The 22,528-nt window shown below is 53.1% G+C and overlaps 1 protein-coding gene across 1 annotated transcript in view; it reads left to right on the top strand.

Annotated features, from left to right (window-relative positions):
* AGAP1 (ArfGAP with GTPase domain, ankyrin repeat and PH domain 1) overlaps positions 1–22,044 on the top strand; it is a 339,370-nt gene extending 317,326 nt beyond the window's left edge. Inside the window, exons 14-15 of the mRNA XM_055079504.1 lie at positions 14,677–14,932; positions 17,409–22,044. Coding sequence (XP_054935479.1) covers positions 14,677–14,932; positions 17,409–17,612 — 460 coding nt within the window. The 3' untranslated portion in view covers positions 17,613–22,044. The remainder of the gene's footprint in view (positions 1–14,676; positions 14,933–17,408) is intronic.
* The last annotated feature ends 484 nt before the right edge of the window (positions 22,045–22,528 follow it).

Here is a 22,528-nt window from a genome sequence, read left to right as displayed (position 1 = left end):
AGGGAACAAGAGAGCATTCAGATTCTGGATTTTATCTTTAATTGTGGTAAAACACACATAACATCAAATTTACCATTTTAGTCAATGTTAAGTGTACAGTCCAGTGGCAGTAAGTACATTCACGTTGTCATGCAGCCATCACCACCCTTCTCTCCAGAACTTTTTCATCTTCCCAAACTGAAACTCTGTCCCAATTGAACAGTAACTCCCATCCCCTCTCCCCGAGTCCTTGAAAGCCACCCTTCTACCTTCTGCCGCTATGAATTTGATACCCTCGGGACCTCAGGTAAGAGGAATCATACAATATTCTTTGCGTGCAGCTGACTTATTTCACTTAGCATCATGTCCTCAAGGTTCATAAATGTTGCAGCCAATATCAGAATTCCCTTCATTTCTAAGGCTGAATAATATTCCACTGCATAGATAGACTGCATTTCGTTCCTCTGTCAATGAACCTTTGAGTTGCACCTCTTGGCTATTGTGAGTAATGCCGCGAACACAGGCGTACAAATATCCCTTTCAGTTCTTCTGGCTATAAACCCAGAATTGGAATTGCTGGATCCCGCAGTAATTCTGTTGAGTTTTTTGAGGCGCCACCATACCCTTTTCCCAGGGTCTGGATTTTTGACACATTTAAAATGGAGTGTTGGCTGTCTCGATGAAATGCTTTTTTTCTAAAAAGCCTTTTTAAAATCTCTCAAACATCCTCATGCACAAGGACAGATTGGAAAGCCCAGAGCCTGGGCCTGAGAGCGGAGACTTGCCCTGGTCTCCTGGCTGCCCCGGCAAGCGGTCCTGCCTTGGACAAAACCATCCACAGAAAGGGACTGGGCTGATGGGGCTTGCCCAGCTACGTCAGCTTGTAAAATATATTTAGGGGATAGATGTGGTAGTAGCTGGTTCTTAACTTTGCCAAGTTAGGAAATTAAATAAATCATTTACTATCACCATGATTTCGTGAAAGGACATGTTGGCAACCAGAAGGCAGAAAGAATGTAGCATCAGAAAAAGGCCTGCCTTAAAAATTTAAAAATCTAGCTTTATGGAAACCTCACTACAGTGGATTGGCGACAGCTTTGCCACCAACTGATACTTGAAAGCAACTGGCCTGTCCTGGGCCAGCTAGAGAATTTATGGGGCTCAGTAGAGAATGAAACTGTGCAGCCCTCGTCCAGGAATTATCAGGAATTTCAAGACAGCACCCTTAGACCATTACACCAAGCACAGGCCCCTTCAGAGCTCAGGGTCCAGCTGCAGAGCTTGCACCCAGATGAAGCCGGCATCGGGCTGGTGAACCCCTGAGGTCTTCTTCATGCCACTGTGCTAAGATCCCCTCTCCAGGAAAAAGCTGAGCAGATAGACTCAAGTGTCGCCATTAATGTTTTAATGTCTTTTTTTTTTTTTTTTTTTTTTGCGGTACGCGGGCCTCTCACCGTCGCGGCCTCTCCCGTCGCGGAGCACAGGCTCCGGACGCGCAGGCTCAGCGGCCACGGCTCACGGGCCGAGCCGCTCCGCGGCACGTGGGATCCTCCCGGACCGGGGCACGAACCCGCGTCCCCTGCCTCGGCAGGCGGACTCTCAACCACTGCGCCACCAGGGAAGCCCTTAATGTCTTGATATCAAAGACAATGCCATCGGGCAAGTAAAACTCTGTGTCAATTGTGGAAAATAAAACATCTGACCGGTTTCTGCCTTCTGATCCCATTAGATAGAAGCTTGGTGATTTTTAAGGAAAAAATTTAGCTGTAGCTTCTTTCGTAGTAAATGCTTTCCTTACTCCAGAGAATTCACGTATACACTCCTGATGAATCATTCTTGTGATCAGCCCCACCCCTTCACAACCAAACTTAGAAAAAAATACTACCTAGTGGATGTGTAGATTTGGGTCTAATATTTTTAACATTTAAGATTAGTTGAGAATGAAAAACTAGCATTCTTCCTTCGTTGGGTTTTCTCTAAGAGGGTCTCTGATAAAATTTCAGTTGTCATTACATTGGAATGGAATTCATCTTGGCCCATGTGACTGGCTGCTGGCAAGTCATCCCCACCGTAAGGAATGTGTCAGTCCCGCTGACCCCTAATCATATTAGCGTCTTTCAGCATGTTTCTGTGTTTTCATATTTTGAAACAGGATAACACGCAAATTTGTTTTAAATGCCCTTATCCATTTGCAGACCCTCTGGAATGCTTTTCCTCTTTTAAAATCTGTTTTATTGGGGCTTCCCTGGTGGCGCAGCGGTTGAGAGTCCGCCTGCCGATGCAGGAGACACGGGTTCGTGCCCCGGTCCGGGAGGATCCCACGTGCCGCGGAGCGGCTGGGCCCGTGAGCCGTGGCCGCTGAGCCTGCGCGTCCGGAGCCTGTGCTCCGCAACGGGAGAGGCCACGGCGGTGAGAGGCCCGCGTACTGGGAAAAAAAAAAAAAAAAGATTCTTTATTGTTTAAAATCAATCATCTTGTGTCTTAAAAACATAATAATATTACCAAAGACTGTAGTTCTTAAAGCCACTTGGCAGTTTTTACTAGAAACTTACTCAAAACTCTCCATTGCTTTCCAAATGTGTCACCACTCCATAACCTACAGCCTCTCTCTCTGTCTCTCTCTGTCTCTGTCTCCCTCTCTGTCTCTCTGTGTTTAATGACCACTTAGCCAGCAGCCACCGGGTCATGCTTGGCCCTCTGCCCCACTCCATCCTGTCGCTCGATTTTTCTTTTAAGCAGAGCTGTGGAGTTTTTGCTCCCTGGTGTTTAAAGGGCACTGGTGCACACCCAGACAAGGCTTATATCCATTTTACAGTATTCTGAGTGGAGGAAAAGGGCCATTTCTCTTCCCTTATCTGTTTATGATGTGATATGTTCCAAAGCCGATCCCAGCAGCCCCTGTTATGATGAACTTAACTCGCCGTGATGGGGGTCCTACCGACAGGGCCGCCGCGAGGGCCGCCGAGCTGCGTCCCGTTTCATGCCACGTTACGCAGAATCTAGGAGCGCCTCACTTGACTGGCTCAGGCACCCTCTCACTTGGCACAGATTTATCGGGATTGATGCTTTAAAACAGTTGTCCGCCTTTTTTCTAATGTTGAACTACGGAAACATCCAGTGTGTGTGTGGCTTCTGCAACTTAGCTAGGGTTACTATGTAAAAACACACACTCAATTCGCGAACTAATTCACAACCTCAATTTATCAGACTAGCTTTGCACATAACAATAAAGGCGTCTGTGCTAAAATTCCAACGAGATGAGCTGTGTCGGTGAGTGGCAATGACAAGGAGGAAGCACAGAGACAAGAAGAGAGTCTGAGTGGAGGGAGCCTTGCTATGGCCATGTTTCCCCTTAACGTCCTATGTCTTGTCTTATTTTACGATAGATTAGAAAATAGGGGGAAATAGTGAAAACTTAAAAATAAAAAAAATAAAATAATAAATAAATAAAAATTAAAAAAATAAAAAATATTGAAAATAAAAAACATTGACAGTTTTAAAAATTGAAAAAAATGTTGAAAATATTTCAGCTGCTTCTGGAACAATCTGACGTTCTGCCTTTTTCTCCTGGCATAACCTGCTTCTGAAAATGATTCCCTTAAGAGTTAGACTTTCTCTAAATTGCTCTCAGCGCCCCCACTCTGCTTCCTCCCCACTCCACCTGCCGCCTACACCGGCCTCTGGGCTCCCTGTCCACTGCCCCCAGCTCTGCCCATTGCATCTGGAAGACAGCCCTCCACCCCTGCCCTGCCTTTTCTTGACCCATACCCACCGCTTCTAACCTGGTGGCCTCCTGAGCGGACAGTTACAGGGTTGACACGGGTGGGCTCTGGGGGCTGTGGTTCCAGGGGCCAGCAAGTAAATGCAGCAGCTTCTTTCATTCTGGAATGAATTTCCCACGAGCGGAGCCTGAGAAAGCAGTGCAGTTTGCTCGCAGGAGGCCAGTGGGTGAGGGAGACTCTCTGGGCCGCTTGCCGGGGCAGTGATTCCACCTCTGTGGGTCATGGTGCTGGTGGCAGCAGGACAGCATCCACTGGAGAGGCCCCTCGGCCGCATCTCTGCCTCGTCTGGGGGTGGCCCGAGGTTGGGCTGGTCCCAGACAAGGAGGTTGAAAGCTATGAGCGGGTGGCTGCCCTGGGTGCTGCGCAAGGTACAGATTTATTTGTCCAAGCGGAAAGCTCAGCGGAGGCCTTCTGTTGCACAGACCCGGTAAGCGGGGGGATGTCTGGCCCGACTGTGTGGGGCTCACCCAGTCCCAGGGGGGCAGCGAGCGCCTTCCGTCCATCATTTACCTCCCAAGCGGATGCTCCTGGGGACCTTGAACTTCAGAACCAGCCTCTCCAGAGGGGAAACCGAGGTCGCGGAGAGGATGAGTGCAGCCATGCTCCCCGAAAGGCCCGGGTCTCTTTTTCCCTGCAAGCACCAGCACATCGCAGACACCTAACAGGTTGTGGAACTGAGCCGGGTTTTGTGCATTCATTCATCTAATGCTTCCTCACTTCCGGGCCAGCGCGAGCCGGTGACCCAGCCTGACATCTCCTTTATTCCTGCTTTGAGGTTCCGAAGCAAAATCCTCCCAGGTTGCCTCAAACCTTTAGAGGGGTGATGTTGGCATTTGCGTCACTGCTTGTCTCCTGGGATGTATTCCCGCTCAGCCCGGTCAGGTTCCAAACAGGCAGGTGCTGGGAGATGCCCGGTGCTCATGACAGCAAAGGCACGAGGGCCCCACGCCTCCACCTGGACCTCGGACTAAGGTGTCGGGGAGACTAGTGCCCTCGCCCTCACCTTCTGGGACGGCGCGGGGCCGAGGCTGCTCGCACGGGGCCTACACCGGGGCACAGACTCTCACTCCTGGGCTGCCGGGGCCGGAATCTGCCCACCCGCCCCCAGCCCCTGCTACCTGGCACACTTAACTGTGACTCGCCGAAGTAATAAGCCTAATGCAGTTGACTTTATTTAATTAATAATGATCCTGTTCTGTTCCTCCGAGCTCATAAAGCACGCTGCAGTTTGGCAAAAGCACTCATAATATTGATCCGAAGTCAGGCAGGATATTTATTTTGTCTTTGCCCCGTGAGCATAAATCCTTGTCCATTGCCTTCTGCGTGTGGGGTTTACAGTGGCCAGTTTCTTAAAAGCTTTTGGTAATTAAGGAATAAATAGCCATCAGTCTTTGTTGGCTGCCCTCCCCCATCCCGAGGCCGGCCCCCTTGGCAACGCGGCCGGGGGAGAAAGCATGCATGCCGGGGCTCGCAGTGGGCCGGGGTCTTCCCCTGCCGAGAGAGGAAGCCCCTCTGTTTTCCTAACATATTGTTCCAGCCCCCTCTACCATGCCTCCCCTCCCAGTTCCTGTTTTGCTTGAGGCCGAAAGACACTTGGGAAATTCCTTGCTGCTAGCTAGCGCTTTCTTTCCTCTTTCTGGCCTCTTGGGTCACCACTGAAAGCCATGCAGGTCTCCTCCAGTTTCTCCTCCTCACCCCTAAGGACATTCCTCCGCTCCGGTATACTCTGCTACAAAATCTCCTTTAAAATCACTGTTGAGAGACTTCCCTAGAGGTCCAGTGGTTAAGGCTCCACGCTTCCAGTGCAGGGGGCGCGGGTTCGATCCCTGGTCAGGGAACTAAGATCCCACATGCCGTGCGGGGTGGCCAAATAAATAAATAAAGTCACTATTGAAAAATCCTTTCCCACCCCGTGAGGGGAAAAGAAAAAAGACGTTTCTGGAAGGAGCAGTGTGATAAGCACCCACAAAGTTCTTGGCCTCTAACATTTGGGAGGAGGGTCTCCCACCAAAATGAACACATTCGGGCTTCCCTGGTGGCGCAGTGGTCGAGAGTCCGCCTGCCGATGCAGGGGACGCGGGTTCGTGCCCCGGTCCGGGAGGATCCCACGTGCCGCGGGGCGGCTGGGCCCGTGAGCCGTGGCCGCTGAGCCTGCGCGTCCGGAGCCTGTGCTCCGCGACGGGAGAGGCCACAGCGGTGAGAGGCCCGCGTACCGAAAAAACAAACAAACAAAAAAGAACACATTCGACTTGACACTGAGGGGGCTTTTGGGAAAGGCCATTCCAGCCTGGGGTCTTAGCCAGAGAAAGCCTCGTTTGTGGCGATGGGAAAGCTGAGCACTCCTCACATCACCCCAAATATCGTCCATCCTGCCTCCACGATGGGCCCCTTGAGGACCCAGGGAACGTCTGGTCACGGCTCCCGTGTCTGCTCCTGGAGACCACGAAACCGTTCTGAAAGCCAATCAGAAGCTTTGTGGTTATTTGCTAAAATGGTCTTTGCTGGGAATCCAGCGCATTAACCTTGTTACCCTTGGCCGCCTGTTGGGCCCTCCCTGCCAGACCCCAAACACAGCTGGTGACAGCTGAGTGTGGCTGCGTCCTTGTAGCCCCCCAGCGGACAGAGGAGGGGCCACCGACCACATCAAGACGGCGTTTCTCTAGGGGTGGTGGCCCGGGCTCTAACTCAGCCTCAGCTTTCCCGAAGGGTCTTTGAGACCCGCCCTGCCCTTAGCTCGTCACCGACAGCACGCCATTTGCGGTGCTCCAGTGACGCCATGGCCACCAACGGTGACAGCTGCCCCCCGGGACCCTGCTGCCTAGAGAGGCTGCTGTCCTGAGTGCTGGCATCCGCATTGGCTTCCGTTCCCCTCAGTCTCCCACACACACGTTGGTGATTTCCTTTCTCTTCGTTCTGCATTTATGGTTATTCCCAAATAATTTTGGTAAGAAAAACGATGGGAGAGAAAACCCCTCCCTAGTGCTGATCTAGACGGGCCGTCTAGACGAGCACTGTCCTCTGCAAGGAGGGAGCAGCTCTAGATCCAGTCACAGAGACGCTCTAGATCGTCTGCACTGCCCGAGGCAGCAGCCGCCAGCCCTGGCGCCACTGACTACTTTACCTGGGTGACGCGTCTAGAGGAGCGGGACTTGTTGTTTTATCTGGATTAACGTAAACACCAGTGCGTGGCTCATGCTGTCCCCGGGCGGTACTAGATTCTCCAAAGCGACTCACACTTGACCCATCACCACGTGGCGAGGTGACTGAAGAGAACGGACGGGCGGGAAGCTGGGGGGACACAGCTGGAATCCCACAGCCCAGGCGGTGCCCTTGCAGATGGGATCAAGTTTCCTCATTTGGGAGGTGGCCGAGCCCGGAGGAGGAGCTCAGGCAGTGACCACCGGGGGCAGCCGCTTGGCCGCCACAGGTCGGGGACCCAGCAAGACCGTCTTCACCTTCTAGAATGTGGGGGAATGATGGCAGGACCTACCCCACCAGGTGCTGTCAGAATGAAACCAGATAATTACTCAGCCCAGCGGCTAACACATCAGAAGTACTGAACGGACATCAGCTCGGACGCTGTTGGGTATTTTCCTAGTGTGCGTGGCCGAGTCCAGCTGTTTTAACAGTGACCTGTGTCCACGGTTGGTCACCGCGCGCCCGTTGCTCGGCTCATATGCCGAATGGTAAATAAAGGTCAAGGAAGGACGAGAAAGGCTTGAAGTTTACTATAAAACTGCAAACAAAGATTGACATATACACAGTACTATATATAAAACAGATAACTAATAAGGACCTACTGTACAGCACAGGGAACTCTACTCAGTGCTCTGTAATGACCTACATGGGAAAAGAATCGAAAAAAGAGTGGATGTATGTGTAGGTGTAACTGATTCACTTTGCTGTGTACCTGAGACTAACACAACATTGTAAATCAACTAGACGCCAATAAAAATTTTTTTAAAAATAAATAAAAATACCTGAAAACACCCCCCCGCAAAAGAAACAGCAAACATTGTTGAGGACAGCATCCTAGTCAATTCACGTGGCCAAGGCATCCCGCCGCGGCTTTTCTGCTCACTGGGCTAAGAAGGCACTGGTCCCCGCATCAAGCAGGCTGAAGTGCTAGGGACACCCAGCCCTTCCCGTGACCCCTTTCAGTCACTTGAGGGCAGATAAACCCTCACAATGGGTTGCTGTCTTTGTCCCCGCTGTAATCCGGTACAATGCTGTCACGTGGCTGGTCTTGCCCCAGTGGCATCCTTGGCTCCTGGATGCCCGCAGACCTCACTTGGCTCGCCATTGACCCACGTGTTTCCCCGGAGCTGAGCGCCACAGTGGTCTTCCAGCGCCTGGCACAGCGGCCCTCGCCCCAGGACGGGCCCCCGGGACTCACGATGGAACCCAGTCCAGCCCACATGTGGGCCGCGGCCACAGAGATTGGAATAAAGCTCTACTTCCCCACAACCCTGAACTCCCACGTTTTCTTCTGCAAACGTAAATGCTCATTTCTTTTTTTTTTTTAATTTATTTATTGATTATTTTTAGCTGCGTTGGGTCTTCGATGCTGCGCGCGGGCTTTCTCTAGTTGCGGCGAGCGGGGGCTGCTCTTCGTTGCGGTGCGCGGGCTTCTCATCGCGGTGGCTTCTCTTGCTGCGGAGCACAGGCTGCTGCTCTTCGTTGAGGTGCGCGGGCTTCTCATCGCGGTGGCTTCTCTTGCTGCGGAGCACAGGCTCTAGAGCGCAGGCTCAGTAGTTGTGGCGCACGGGCTTAGTTGCTCCATGGCATGTGGGATCTTCCCGGGCCAGGGCTCGAACCTGTGTCCCCTGCACTGGCAGGCGGATTCTTAACCACTGCGCCACCAGGGAAGCCCCCGTAAATGCTCATTTCTGACCCCTCATCTTCTCTTCTCGACACTAACCTTGCTCTGTCATGGTCTGAGTCAGCCGTCCTCAACGTGTGAGCATCACCTGGTTTATGTTAACAGGCCCCTGGAGTTGCTGGCACCCCAGTGGACGGGAGGGGACCAGAGTCAGCCTCACTCACGTTCAGGCACGCGTGGACTGGAAAGCCCTCCTGCCCTCGCCGTCCGGTCCCCACGGGCTGGGAGAGCTCAACATCCATCCTTGTCCAGAGAGGAGCTGTAGCCGGTCCACAGGCCGGTCTTGAAGCCCAGCGCCGTCTGGGAGCCTGATCCCAAGTCCCCAGCTGGGGCTGCGTCCGTCCACAGCCCTGTCAGCCTGGATGGTGTGGGATTCCTCAGGTCTTGGCCTCCGGCCGTCCTAATTCAAAAAAGGAAAAGCCGTGTCCGTCAATTCCAGACTCCACCCTTTTCCCCATCTTCTGAGGCTTGCCACAGAAATGACCCATCTCTTTTCCTGAAGCCTTTCCTTTATGTCATGATTTCCCAAAATATGGCCACAGTTCTGCTGTCACAACACATGCGTGGTGTTCAGTGTTCGACATGTAGGTCACTCATAAGAACATGGCGGGTGTTGCGGGGTCAGGAATCAGCACCGTCACAGTAAGCGCTCCTGCAGCTTGAAGACGGCACCTCCTCAGTGGGGCCTCGCAGTATTTACTGGTGCTGGCAGTTGATTCCATTTGGCAGGCACTAAACCTGCGGGTTGCAGGTGAGGTGTGCCCCAGGGATCGCCTTTGGTGGAGCCTTGGCCGAGTCAACACCCCTCAAGGTCAAGTGTGTCAAAGCCTCGTCTGTCAGGCTGCAGGCCTAGGAGACCAGCTGAGCCCGGCAGACCCCACAGGACCCTGGACTCACGGCTTCCGAGACCTGGGCCCCAGGCTCACACATCAGGCAGTTTCCTGGACCCAGAGGGCATGGAAGGCTACCTAGAAAGGGTTTCCTCTTAGGCAAGAAGGAGACAAAATATTTACTATTGTGCCTTCGATTGTGTCTTGTCTTTCTCTTTGGGGGAATTGGGTTGGTGTCTTTCTTCCGATTAGTGGCCCGTTCTCTCATTTTCCCTGGTCCCGTGCAGCTGATTTATTTAAAGGTGTGTCAGCACAGGGCTCAAATGAGGAGCGGGGCCTCCTCCTTTCTGCTGATGGCCGGCCGTGCCAATAATTCATTTTTTAGCTCATTAGCTAACGGAGGCTGTAGCAGCGGGCCTCCAGGGGACTGAAATGAGGTGAGGTGATCTACTGCCAGCTACACTGCTCTTGAACTGGCCTTCCTTGGGGAAAAAGAAAGGCTGGGCCGAGACAAGCCGGGAATCCCCGAAGCAGGATTGGGACGTCAGAGTCACCATTAGGGTACCTGTGCTTTGGCTTCATGGTTTCTTGGGGCGAATGAATGGTTTTAGAGTATTCTCGCAGAAAAGGAATCATTGTCAGAGTATCCGTCTTTCACATGGTAACTGTTGCCACAGAAGCCAAGTGGAAACAATGGACCGTGTGGCTGTCCAGTGTATCAGTCAGACCAGCTGCCATAACAAAATACCACAGACGGGGGTAGAGGAGGTGGAGGGGTTAAATAATAGAAGTTTATTTTCTCACAGCTCCGGAGGCTGAAAGTCCAAGGTCAGGGTGTCGGCAGGGTTGGTTTCTGTTGAGGCCTCTTCCTGGCCTGCAGACCCACCTACCGGCTGTGTCCTCTCCTCTGTGCACGAGGAGAAAGAGCTCCCAGCTGTCTCTGCCCTTTCTTATACGGACCAGGACCGTGACCTCAGTCAACCTCGATTCCTTCCTAAATGCTCTGTCTTCAAATACAGTCACATTGGGTGGGGTAGGGCTTCAGCACATGCATCTGGGGGGGACACAGTTCAGTCCGTAACATCCAGGAAGGCTTTAGATGCCTCAAGGCCACGGGCAGAGGCCAACCAGACTCGGCCCCAGAGGCCCTGACAGCTATGGGGTCGTTTGAATTTGCTGAGCGCTCCTCACCCCAGCGTCCCAGGTCCTTCTGCACCTGGAGGGGGGGCCCCACAGGACACCCATGGGTTTGTCAAGGCCTCTGGCCGGGGTCCCCTCACCCACCCAGCGGGAGTGTCAGGCCCCACCCCCCTGCCCCCGACACCACCTCATCACCCGCGACACCCCCATGGGGAGTGCTCGTGTGCACCATAGCAGTGCGAATCTTGAGAGATGTTATCCTCTTCAAGCATCACGACACCCACGGCTGCCATTTGTCAGGTGGCCACTGTGTACGGCCAGCACATCATCCGAACACGTGACTTCAAATTCCAGAACCACCTTGCCTGCTGTAGACGTCACTGCCCGTTTTACAGGTGAGGAAATGAGGGCCCAGGAAGTGACTGAAGTTGCAAAAGTCTGCACCACAAAGAAGAACAAAGCAAGCGCATGAACGCCAGCCTCTCCAAGGCGGAAAACCGCAGCCTTTTAGCTCAGTGTGGATTCTCTTTTCCCTCCCTCTGGCCACCGCAGGAAGCATGCAGAGTTAAGCTTTCCTCCCAGTTTGTTAGCGTGGACAGTGGCCGCAGGACATAGGCTGTAACTGATATTAAGTGCTGATGCATGCACGGGGGTTGCTGAATTAGCTCCCACTAAACGGAAACGTTCCTGAATCCCCTGTTCCTTCCGGTTGGATTTCAGCTGTGGAGAAGCAGCACGCCTGACACTGACTCAGGGCCCAGTGGTCTGCCCTCCTTTGCTCTCCGGCCTCCTGGTGTCTGAAGAAAAAAACACTGAACCATCACCGTCCTGCAGGACCCAGAAGCCGGCATCGCATGCTTATTTTTAAATAACACAAGAAGTTTTGGTGAAGAGCCGTGGTCCTGTCAGATAATAAAAACCATGCATTGAACAGCTCTGGGGGCGCCCTTGGTGGAGGTGAGGGGCCATGTGGACGGGGGGGCTGGGAAAGGTGGGCCCCAGAGAGAAGGCTGCCTGCCTAGAGGCTTTCACTGCTTTTGTCTCCTTGCAGCATCACTTGGGGACGGTTCCCAGTGTCAAGCCTGTTTTCTGTATTTGAGTTGTTGGAGGTTCTGAAACCCTTACAAATAATCACCACCCCGCTCCAGGCTAAGGAAGCCCAAGCCCCAGGCCCTCCTCCCTGTTCCTCATTTCACATACATAACCTCAGAGTCTTCCTCTTAAAGAAGGCTCCCCAAATGGTATGTGTCTTCAGCCCCACGAAACCTGGACCCGCCGCCTTTATTACGTATTGCGAACGACACTGATTTTTAAAAGCAAAGAACAGCTTAAATGCTCTCATCGTTCGGACACGTGTCGAGTTCAGTGACTTCAGGTGAGCTTGGGGTGGGGCGTTCCCCCAGAGGCCACACTGACCACGGCGGAGGAGCTAGAAGCTGGGGGGGGTCTGACCTCGTTCTTTGGCTGGGGTCTTCGAATATTAAAAAGAAAATGCAATAATTGCAGTTAGGACTCTAGCTACCATGTTCCGTCCTCTGGTTTATCCCTGAACGACTTGGCAGTGAGTATTAAAATCAACCGGAGCAGAGTAAAAGAGGGTCTGATTTTAATGCCTACCAAAAAATGAGAATTAGCAGATTGGAACTTGAAAACCTGGCTGTATCTCCCCCACTACTGTCCCTTTTCATTGAATTCACGTTTTGCTCTTCGGCGATTTATGAAATGCATCAACGTGTGTTTAATGCATTTTAAATAAGGTTTTTAAATAACATGAAAAGCACGGCCCGGCCTGGGGTTTTTTTGTCTTTCACCTCTTCCGGTATTTCCAAGGTGTTGCCGGCGCTTTTGTGCTTGTATTTTGGCCCAAGTGAGGGAGATGGCGTGCAGCCGGCCTCCAGCTGCGGGTGGTGGTGAGTTCTCAGCTGCAGCCACGTGCTCGTCCTGGAAATCGCCTAATGAAAAGGGTCGGGGGGTCGCTCGGGGGTCCCTCGTATGGACCAGGAAGTGAAGCAAAACTAATCCAGATTTACTCCTGGAAGAAAATGTTTGCCTAAGTATTTAGAAACAGATTAGGGCTAACCCGACACTAGATCACTAGGAGCAATGTAAACACGGGTAAAAGGTGTAAACAGGGCCTTTATTCTGTACTTGGAAAGGAAAAATGTCACGGGTAACGAGTTTTCTTTCTCCGGTCTAGCGGAGGCCCCAGGTGATTCCTCTGTGTGGTTTGTAGCTATGTACCCTCCTGAGTCCCCCGGAGAAAATGCTGAGTTTTAGGAGAGGGCAATTGTGGATCGGTGTGTATATGTACGTCTCTGTGGGTAATGACAGTCACTTCTTATCTCTAGGGCTTCTGTTTCTTCTTTCATCAGCCTCATCAAAGAGCATCCGTCCGGGGACTTCCCTGGCGGTCCAGTGGTTAAGACTTTGCCTTCCACTGCAGGGGGCGCAGGTTCAATCCCTGGTCAAGGAGCTAGGCTCCCACGTGCCTCGTGGCCATAAAACAGAAGCAATATGGTAACGAATTCAGTAAAGACTTTAAAAAAATTGTCCACATCAAAAAAAAAAAAAAAAAGCATCTGTCGGGCCTAAGGTCCCCACCCCCCTCCCGCCACCCCCCCCCTATATGGTAACGAATTCAGTAAAGACTTTAAAAAAATTGTCCACATCAAAAAAAAAAAAAAAAAAGCATCTGTCGGGCCTAAGGTCCCCACCCCACTCCCGCTACCCCCTCCCTGCCCCGGCCCCATTCTGTTCCCAGACTCTCTCATTTCAAGAGCTCCTTGTGAAATCTCACTTCTGTCTTTTGCATTTTCCCCCCACTTTCTTCCCCCCTAGCAGTGCTGCAGTCTTGAGGATCACTGAGTTGTTTTCAGTGGTTTTCACCTTTATCAGAAGAGGGAACACCCAAACCCACCATTAGCGGCCCAAGCGCACGAATAGACGGCCCGGGGTCTCCTCCTTCCGGTCAATATAAACACACCTTGCTGTTGGTTTCTTCTCTCTTTCTTCAGCTCCTCTTCCCATCCTGCCCCCTCCTCCCTTCCCCAGCCCTCCTTCCAGATGTCTCAGGCAACATCCTGTCCTCTTTGGGCCCCGGAGAGGGGCCCTGTTGTCACTCCCACCCCGCTGGGGTTATGCTCCTGGGGGAGGGGCACCAGCTGCCATGCTCATCGCGCCTCACACCTTCCCTCCCCATGTCCTCCTGCCCTCTGCACCCTAACTCAGCTCTGGCCTCAGGGGGCCACCTGCCTGGCCTCCTAGGCTGGGCCGCAGCCCACGTTCCCTCGAAAACCCACCCGGCTGCTCTTTGTCTTGAAGGAGCTGTGGACGCCCTCACCGAGGCTCCCCCAGGTATCCCGAGAGCTAACAAAGTGGAGCAGGGTCATCTCTTTGCCCCATTGGATTCGCTGCCTTTTCACATGTGGTCTGTAGCAACATTTTCTTCTACGGGAGTGTGTATAAGACCCCCGAGCTCGCACACACCCCCTCCCCAGCCGATGAGGTCGAGAGCTAAGCCCTCGGGGTCACACCAGGTGGGAGAACCCGCCGGCCACCCTGCCCCCTGGGCTCCAGCCAAGTGGTCTGTAATCCTGGCTCTGACCGTGGCTGCTTAAAGTGGATTGGGCCTCCGGGCCTGTGGCATCCATCCTGCGTTGGGCGGGACCCCGGGCAGCAGGGTGATTCTTCTGGGGCCACAAAAAGCAAAAGAAATCACATGAGAGCTCAAGGCCGATCCCTGGTTCTCACACCTTAGGGCGTCCGAATCCCCTGCAGGGCTGGTTAAAACCCATCCCAGGGGTTCTGATTCTGGGGGCTGGGACGGGGCCTGAGACCCTGCATCTCTATCAGGTGCCCAGGGGGTGCTCCTGGTGGGGACCCACTCTGTACACTGTAGGGAAGCCTTTCCCCGGAGGGGGGCTTCCTGGGGCCGGGTGAAGACACTTGTCACCTCCCCCTGGACGCCTCCGGACCACACACCACACGGTGGTGGCTGGACAGAGGGCTGCAGCCTCGGTTCTCCCTCGCGATCGTGACCTCGCCTGTCTGGTGACTCTTGCAGGGAAGAGAAGGAGAGGTGGATCCGGGCCAAATACGAGCAGAAGCTCTTCCTGGCCCCGCAGGCGTGCACGGAGCTGTCCCTGGGCCAGCACCTGCTGCGGGCCACTGCCGACGAGGACCTGCGGATGGTCATCTTGCTGCTGGCGCATGGCTCCCGGGACGAAGTGAACGAGACCTGCGGGGAGGGGGACGGCCGCACGGCACTGCACCTGGCCTGCCGGAAGGGCAACGTGGTCCTGGCCCAGCTCCTCATCTGGGTAGGTCGCCCACGTGCCCTCGGCTGGGAGCCGAGTCACGGCGGGCACTTAGCGCTGCTCCGCGGGCATCATTCTGGGAGGAGGCCATCGTTGGCCGCCTGGACGTGGGAAGCATTAGTAATAGGGAATTGAGGACTTGGGGTGGGGGGGCTCCCTTTCAGCCCACCTGTGTGAGGGCACACACACAGCACCAGTTTAAAAGGGAGGAATGAAGTCTCCTTACGCGGGCACAGCGGTCCACTTTGCACAGCATTTGCGAGCGTTTCTGCCGAGTTCATCTTTGGGATGACCCCCGCCTTGGGTCAAGCGTAGCTGGTGATGTCCCTCTTGTTGCTCTTACAAAAGACTCCCGTCATCGTTTTGCGGGGAAGGGGTGGAGAGAGAGGATATAAACTGAACGGTTTATGTGGTTTTCCCGTTGCCACACCTTTGGATTTTTCGTTCACATGACACAAAAGTGCTGGACCCTCGACTTTGAGCTTTCGTGTGGTCGGAGTTTGTCAAAGGGCTTCTCTGGACTCTTCCGATTAATTTCCACTGGGGAAAGTTATCTTTTTAATCTCTGTTGAAGCATTTGCCATGCAGCTTGAATGGGGAGAAGAAAGGGAGAAAATGACTGTGCCAGCCGGGAGCTGCTTCTGAGAAGCCCACACCCCCTGCCTGGCCGCTGCCCGCATGCCTTTGGGGTCCTCGGCCACAGCAGGTCCCCATTCGAAGGGTGGCAGAAAGCTGCCCATTGAGAGGGTCCTGGGTAGGGAGGGGAGGTGTGTGCTCACCAGTAGTGGGACACTGTCCAGAGGTGGGTCACCTGCTGGGGGCTCTTCTGTTCCCAACCCCAGGGGCAGGCGATGGGTCTGTCCAGCACAGCTGAGAACGATGCCAGTTTCTACATATTTTTACCTGACTCTTGGGCTGGGTGTGATGGGAGAATTAGATACACAGATATCGGAATCACTCAGTGTCCAGCTTCACGTTAGCAGTTGCGTGTGAGTCCGCTGGGGCTGCCCTGACTAAACGCTACAGACTCGGGGGGTTAAACAGCAGAACTTTATTTTCTCACAGTTCTGGAGGCCGGAAGTCCAAGTCCAAGGTCAAGGTGAGGGCAGGGTCTTTTTTCCCTGAGGCCTCTCTCCTTGGCTTGCAGACTTCTCTCTGTGTCCTCACAAGGGCCTTTCCTCTGTGTGCACATGCATCCCTGCTGTCTTTTTCTCTTCTTATAAGGACACAGGTCATATTCGATTAGGGCCCCACCCATATGACCTCAGTTAACCTTAATGACCTCTTTAAAGGCCCTATCTCCAAATACAGTTCCTATGTTGGGACTTCAACATATGAAGTTTGGGGGAACACAGTTAGTTCCATTAACAAATTGCATGCCATCTTTCCCCCTCGAACTGGCCAAGAGTTCCTTTCACGCTAATGCTTCCTGAAGACGAGAGATGAGACACTCCCATCCATGGTGGTGGACGAAGTGGACATCAGTCCACCCTTTCTCAAGATCCAGAAGCTTAAAGATATTTGTGTGATTTAATCTCGTATTACCCCTTCTAGTCATCACTCTGACGGTCAGAGATCCTGAGAAAGATTCAATATGAGGATGTACCTCACAGCACTATCTAGACCAATGACAACTTTAAAACACTCTGTGTAGGGACTTCCTGGTGGTCCGGCGGGTGAGACTCCGCGCTCCCAATGCAGGGGCCCTGGGGTCAATCCCTGGTCAGGATTCGACCCCCACGTTCATGCCACAGCCAAAAGAAAGATCTGGCATGCCACACCGAAGACCCAGCACAGCCAAAATAAATAAATAAATAAATAAATTTTTAAAAATAATAAAATAGAACACAATGCGTAGCTCCCGAGGACAGAGTAACTGAGTTATGTTCATACGGAGGACTATTATATGGCCGCTATATGTCATGCTTTTGAATAACTTTTAATGATCTGAGAAAATGATCAGAGCACCAAGTTCAGTTAAAAAAAAAGATACAAATTATTTGTGCAAGTTTGATCTCAGTTATTCATATATGCGTTTAGAGTCAAAGAAAAACCATTAGAAGGAAATCCGCTGAAAGATTAACCAAGATTATCTCTGAATAGCGAGATTATACGTGATTTTTTCTTCTTGTGCTCTTATGTATTTCCTACAATGAAAATGAATCGCCTCTGAGATCAAAAGAGTGATCGTTTTGTGGGTTTATAATTGGAAAGTCAAAATAGAAAGAGCGTTATCCCTGGTCCGTTTCTGTTGCACAGGGGAGGGGCTTTTCGATGCAAAAAGCACATTCTTTTCTGACAAGAATACACCTGGCGGGGGTAGGGGGGACGGGGGCAGGGACACTGGACGCTGGCCTCCCCCGCGGGTTCCTGGTAGCGCGTCCTGGGGTCCGCATCTGCCCCAGCTGCCTGCGGGGTTGAACAAGGCGCCCTGTCCCCTCCCTCCCGTGACCCTAACGCGGTTCTGTTGCCTCCGCAGTACGGGGTGGACGTGATGGCCCGCGACGCGCACGGGAACACGGCGCTGGCCTACGCGCGGCAGGCCTCCAGCCAGGAGTGCACCGACGTCCTGCTGCAGTACGGCTGCCCCGACGAGCGCTTCGTGCTCATGGCCACCCCCAACCTGTCCAGGAAGAACAATAACCGGAACAACAGCGGCGGGAGGGTGCCCACCATCATCTGAGGACCGGCGGTGCCCGCAGCCTCCCGCGCGCCCTCAGGGATCACGCCACGTGAGTCCCGTCGCGCCCCCTCACTCCTCCTGGTGGTCCCCAGCCAACCCCCCACGCCTCCACCACCACCCCCACCCCCACCCCGCTCACGCCAAGCGAAATCACAAAGCCCGGATGGTCCTCAAGGGGCGAAGAGGAGGCCCGGAGGCTGCAGCATTGATGCCTTTGCATAAACTCCCCTGATCAACACACAGGAGCGACCGGCGGGCCTGGGTTCGTTGATGGTAGCGCACGGCGCCGGACCCTGGTCCCTCCGGTGGCCGGGAGACGGAGCGTGGCACAAGGGACGGGACGTGGGGGAGGGGAGGCGCGCAGCCAGGAGCAGGGGCAGCCCTCCTCAACTGGCAGTTCAGCACGTCAGTACGTTTCACCTCTACCAGACGGAACACTTGGGTTTCATCTCTTCTCCGAGGAGCTTGACGGCATAAATCAGAAGCAAGCAGAGTTTGTCAGGTTTGAAGCCCCTCTGATGGTATGTGTCAAATCAGTTGTAGCTAATCTGTCCAGGGAGAATACTGGCTTCATTACACTCGTATAGTTGAGTTCTTCCAGCATTACCGCTGTTTAATAGAACCCGATTAGTCCTCACCGAGAAGGAAGCATATTAGCCAAGGAGGTAGCTACGCAGCGCGCTCTGATGACTGCCACGATGTGATTGCAATACTCTTAGAAGCATCATATTATCCCAGACATGTTCTTTCAAGCCCTTGGAGCCCTCCTTTCTAAATTCACTGTCATAATTTAGTCTCTGTTTAATTTTTCAGTCCAAAGAGAGGAAATCAGTTGCCGAGTATTATTTGACTGCAGTCTCCTTGGCGCAAAAACAAAATGGAAAAAATAAATAAGGGTGACTTGGAAGTTCAAAAGGAAATCACGAATTCAGCTAACAACAGCATTCTGAGCACATTTAGTGAACTAAGTAAATGCGTAAAAGGCTCTTTTTGCCCAAACCTGAGAGATAGTCTGTGTCCTTTCGCCGAGGTGGGTGTCTCGGGTCTCAGTCACTCTGGGGCCACGTTGCCCAAGTCACACAGGCTTCTGTATCCTGTCTTTAGATGAGATGTGTTGAAAATCTATTTGAATAAAAGAAGTTCATAAATATGCATTGATTTCTGTACAGACAAATGGCACCTCTGTTAATTTATAAATTGAACTGGATGTGAACTAATAATATGCAACTAGTTGAGATAAGAGGGTTACAGATCATTGTACACGGGAAATATTCCCAGCAGTAAACACTTCCATTAATGTGATGTACAGCTTCTAAAAAGGAGCATATCAGAATAAGATGGTGGTACAATTTGCTTATTAAAATCAAGAAAGGGGGGGATAAAAGCATATTAGAGGGGGAAAGAGGCATGTGATTCCTTGTTACTGGAAAGCACGATTTAGATCTGACCCTACTTTTGCCCACCCAGAGGAGCAGGCCGGGGCAACTCGGGGGGTGACTTTCCAAATCCCAGACCCGGGCGCTTTGCAGAGGTCCATCCTGACCGCCGCTGCTGATTTGGGAGCACAGACTGACTCGTGAAACGCCCTGAGACTTTTTTTTTTTTCCGCCTGGTGGCCAGGCCCGTCATTTTAGTACATCACCCGATTTGCCGTCGTCATGGTTTCTGGCTGCTTCAGACTTCGGCCACCTTCAACGTGGTGGCCAAACATAGCAAACCAGATCGTGACACCTTAGGTGAAAAAGGAAAGGGGGCAACTGTGCCTTGGGCCCTCTGGCAGTAGGACGGGGGAGAGGGCGTCACCTTGAAGGACGGCATGGGACTGATGTAGCACAGAAACACAGGGCCACGTTCACCCTGCCGCCTCCGGGGGAAGTTCCTTGCTCTCATATATTAAACCTTCTATTTTGTAAGAGTTTTTCCTCTTCTTTCACTTTTTTTAAAAAAAATTAAAGTAGGTGGGGAAAAAATAAAGCTTTACACAGTTTCTACCTGGGTCGGTGTTTCATGGGCATTTCTAACCTTGATGCAGCTCAGTGGAACTCGGCGCTTTCCCAGGATAACAGGTGCGGAAGCCTCCGGCCTGGGAGCCTTGACAACAGGTCCATAATCCCTCCACCCGATTTTTAATTCTGTTTCATCGCTGTGTGGTTATTTTAAATGTGAACAGAGGAAAAAAGAAAGTCCTTCCTGTTTTTGAAGAACGCGTTTTGCTGTTCTAATCCAGCCACGCGCGTTGGCCTCCCCGTTAGCATAGACGTTACGTAGTGAACGCAGATAGAGTATAAACGAAATTCTTAAATTATTTCATTGTAGTTAATTCCCACTGTAGGAATGCTTTATCACAGTGAGGGCTTCTTTTGAAAAGAAACGGAATTCCTTGTAAGGCTTCTCTTTGGGATGTATATGAGTGTGTACAGATTATTATTTGTGTTTATAATATAATATTTTCCCAGATGACTTCTTTTTTCACTTAGCCTTTCACGACCTGAATGCTAGACTGGTTTCTTCCCTTCCCTCCCTCCAGCGCTGGGACTTCATTGATTCCTCCTTAGAAAACTCGACCCCTCTCCTGCTATTTTTAGCGATATTGATCTGCTGCAGAGGGCAGCCTGCTTTCTCGAGCCCGAGTTTTGGCAACAGAGAAAAGGCGGTAGTGGGTTTCAAGGGTTTCCTTTTAAAATAAAGGTGGCCGGCGGCTCGTCTGTTTGTATGTCAGTGTCAAACTAGAAGTCCCTTCTTTGCTGACAACGCTCTCATTCCCAACTTAAAGCCTTACTAACACCAAGGCCAGAGAAGCAAGGACCCAGGGCCAGTGTTCGAAATAACCAGTTGAGGAAGGGGGTCCGGTTTTCATAGTTTATTTCCGTGTAAGTTCAGGGACATGACAATGACACAGGAAGCCACCACCGCAGAATCCACGCAACCTTTTCTATTCAGAATTCAAGTTTTTCCTTGACGAGAAACCCACTGGCTGGGAAAGGCATGTGATAAGGCGGCCACTCGTGAGGGCACCTGCACAGGCGAGCTGGGTGCATTGCAGACCCCTCTGCGTTTCTCTTGTGGCCAAGAGAACCCTGCGGAGAAAGGAGCCTTGATTCTGACGGTGTACGGGTGGACCTCGAGTACTGGTGCGGACAGACAGATGGTTTACCAAGCCAGGGTCCCAGGTTCCTTCCGTCTCCGGTCTTCCCAGGAGATGAGCAGTCGAGGGTGAGCGAGTGACGTTACTGCCATGAGTCTTTGGTCCCAGAAGCAGGTACAGTTTCCTGTCCCCCAGGAAGCCCACCCTATGTGGAATCCTCCCAGAAAGCAGGTGAGGGCAGCGGGTGCTTGCTGACCGCTGGGCTGTCGGGTGCCGGAGAGAGCAGCTCTTGCTGAGTTACTCTGGCCTGGAATCCCTAAAGCAGCACCTTTCCTGCAGGGCCACGAGCCCAGGCTGTGGCCCTCGTAGCACCGGTGCAGGGCCGTGCACTTCTGCCCCCTCCTCTGAGGTTTCGTGTCGCCTGATGGGGGTCCGCTTGGACCCAGCCTCGGCCTCCAGCATCAGCTCCGGGCCTCCCAGTTTGGTGCCACCTGAACCCGTTCAGGCGCATTCCCCGCATTTGCAAAGGAGCTGTCACTACTTCATTAGGGGACAACAGTCCAACAAGAAAGGCAGCGCTGGGGCCGAGCAGACCTGGGTTCACCCGGCCTTGCCGTCCCATCCAGCTGCCCAGGGTCCTTCCTCAGCCCTGAAACCCTGTGGCCTTGCAGGGTGTGGTGACGTTTGGACCAGTGGGATAAATGCCAGCCCGATGCCCAGCCAGGGGCGGGATGCTCAGGGGAGCAGAACGTGGATAGGACAGGGCCAAGAGCACCAGCCAGGAGACCTGCCCCAGCCAGTGCCCTGGGGGGTCGGTGGCGGCCAGGTAGCCAGCCCCTCCCGTCGAGGCTCTGACCCTCCTCTGTCTCTGCTGAGCCCGTCGTCGTCGGTGGGAGCGAGGCTCTCCGAGGACCCCTGCTCCTGGGCAGCCCCTCCCCGTCACTCACCGCCGTGCGCCTTCCAGCCCGAGTCTGAGTTTGATTTTCTAGAGGACGGAAGGGTGAGTGTCCCCCTCAGGCCCTTCACTCCCGCTGCTTCTGGCCGAGACCGCCCTTCTCTCTCCCACACCCTCGGCTGTGTTGCCGTCCCAGGGCCTCTGTCCTTCAGACGCCTCCTCCGGCCCTGAGAGGCCGCTGGGCACACTCGTGTTTGGGGCCCGTTCAGTGTCCTTATCCTGCTTCCTCTTTAAAACCAGAGCTAAGTCCTGCAGGCACCCTGGGCTGGCAGCCTGTGGCTTGAGGCTCCAGGGCCTGCTTCTCTCTCTCTCTCTCTCTCTCTCTGTCTGTCCCTCATTGAGCTGCTGTGGCTGGTCAGTGACCTCGTCCTGGGCCTGCCCTTGGTGGTACCACCTTCCCCCTTGGGATCTCTCTCTCTCTCTCTCTCTCTCTGTCTCTCTGTCCCTCATTGAGCTGCTGTGGCTGGTCAGTGACCTCGTCCTGGGCCTGCCCTTGGTGGTACCACCTTCCCCCTTGGGAGTGGCCATGGGCTCCTGCCCAAACCCCGGCCTGAGCTGTGCTCACGGGTGACGTGGGCCCCGGTGGCTCCAACCCCGCCAGTGCTTTCTCTTTGCACTTAGAATGTTCTGGAAGCAAGGGGGGGCGATCCACATTCCCACCTGGGGGGTCCCGGAAGCCTTGCCACGACGTGGGTCCTCAGTGAGTAGGGTAGGGTCAGGTCTCAAAAAGTGCTCAGAAGGCACAGATGATTGGAAGGCAAATCCGTCACCTCTGGACGGGCTGCTTCCGCTCCGTCGCATCCTCTCTGTCAGGTGCCCCGCAAGGTCATCGCGACTTTTCTGGACCGTATTTATGTTCTTCAAGCAAACAAACTG

The sequence above is a fragment of the Physeter macrocephalus genome, chromosome 2, assembly GCF_002837175.3.
Source record: "Physeter macrocephalus isolate SW-GA chromosome 2, ASM283717v5, whole genome shotgun sequence".
Classification (NCBI taxonomy): Eukaryota; Metazoa; Chordata; class Mammalia; order Artiodactyla; family Physeteridae; genus Physeter; species Physeter macrocephalus.
This window is presented reverse-complemented; position numbering and strand designations above follow the sequence as displayed.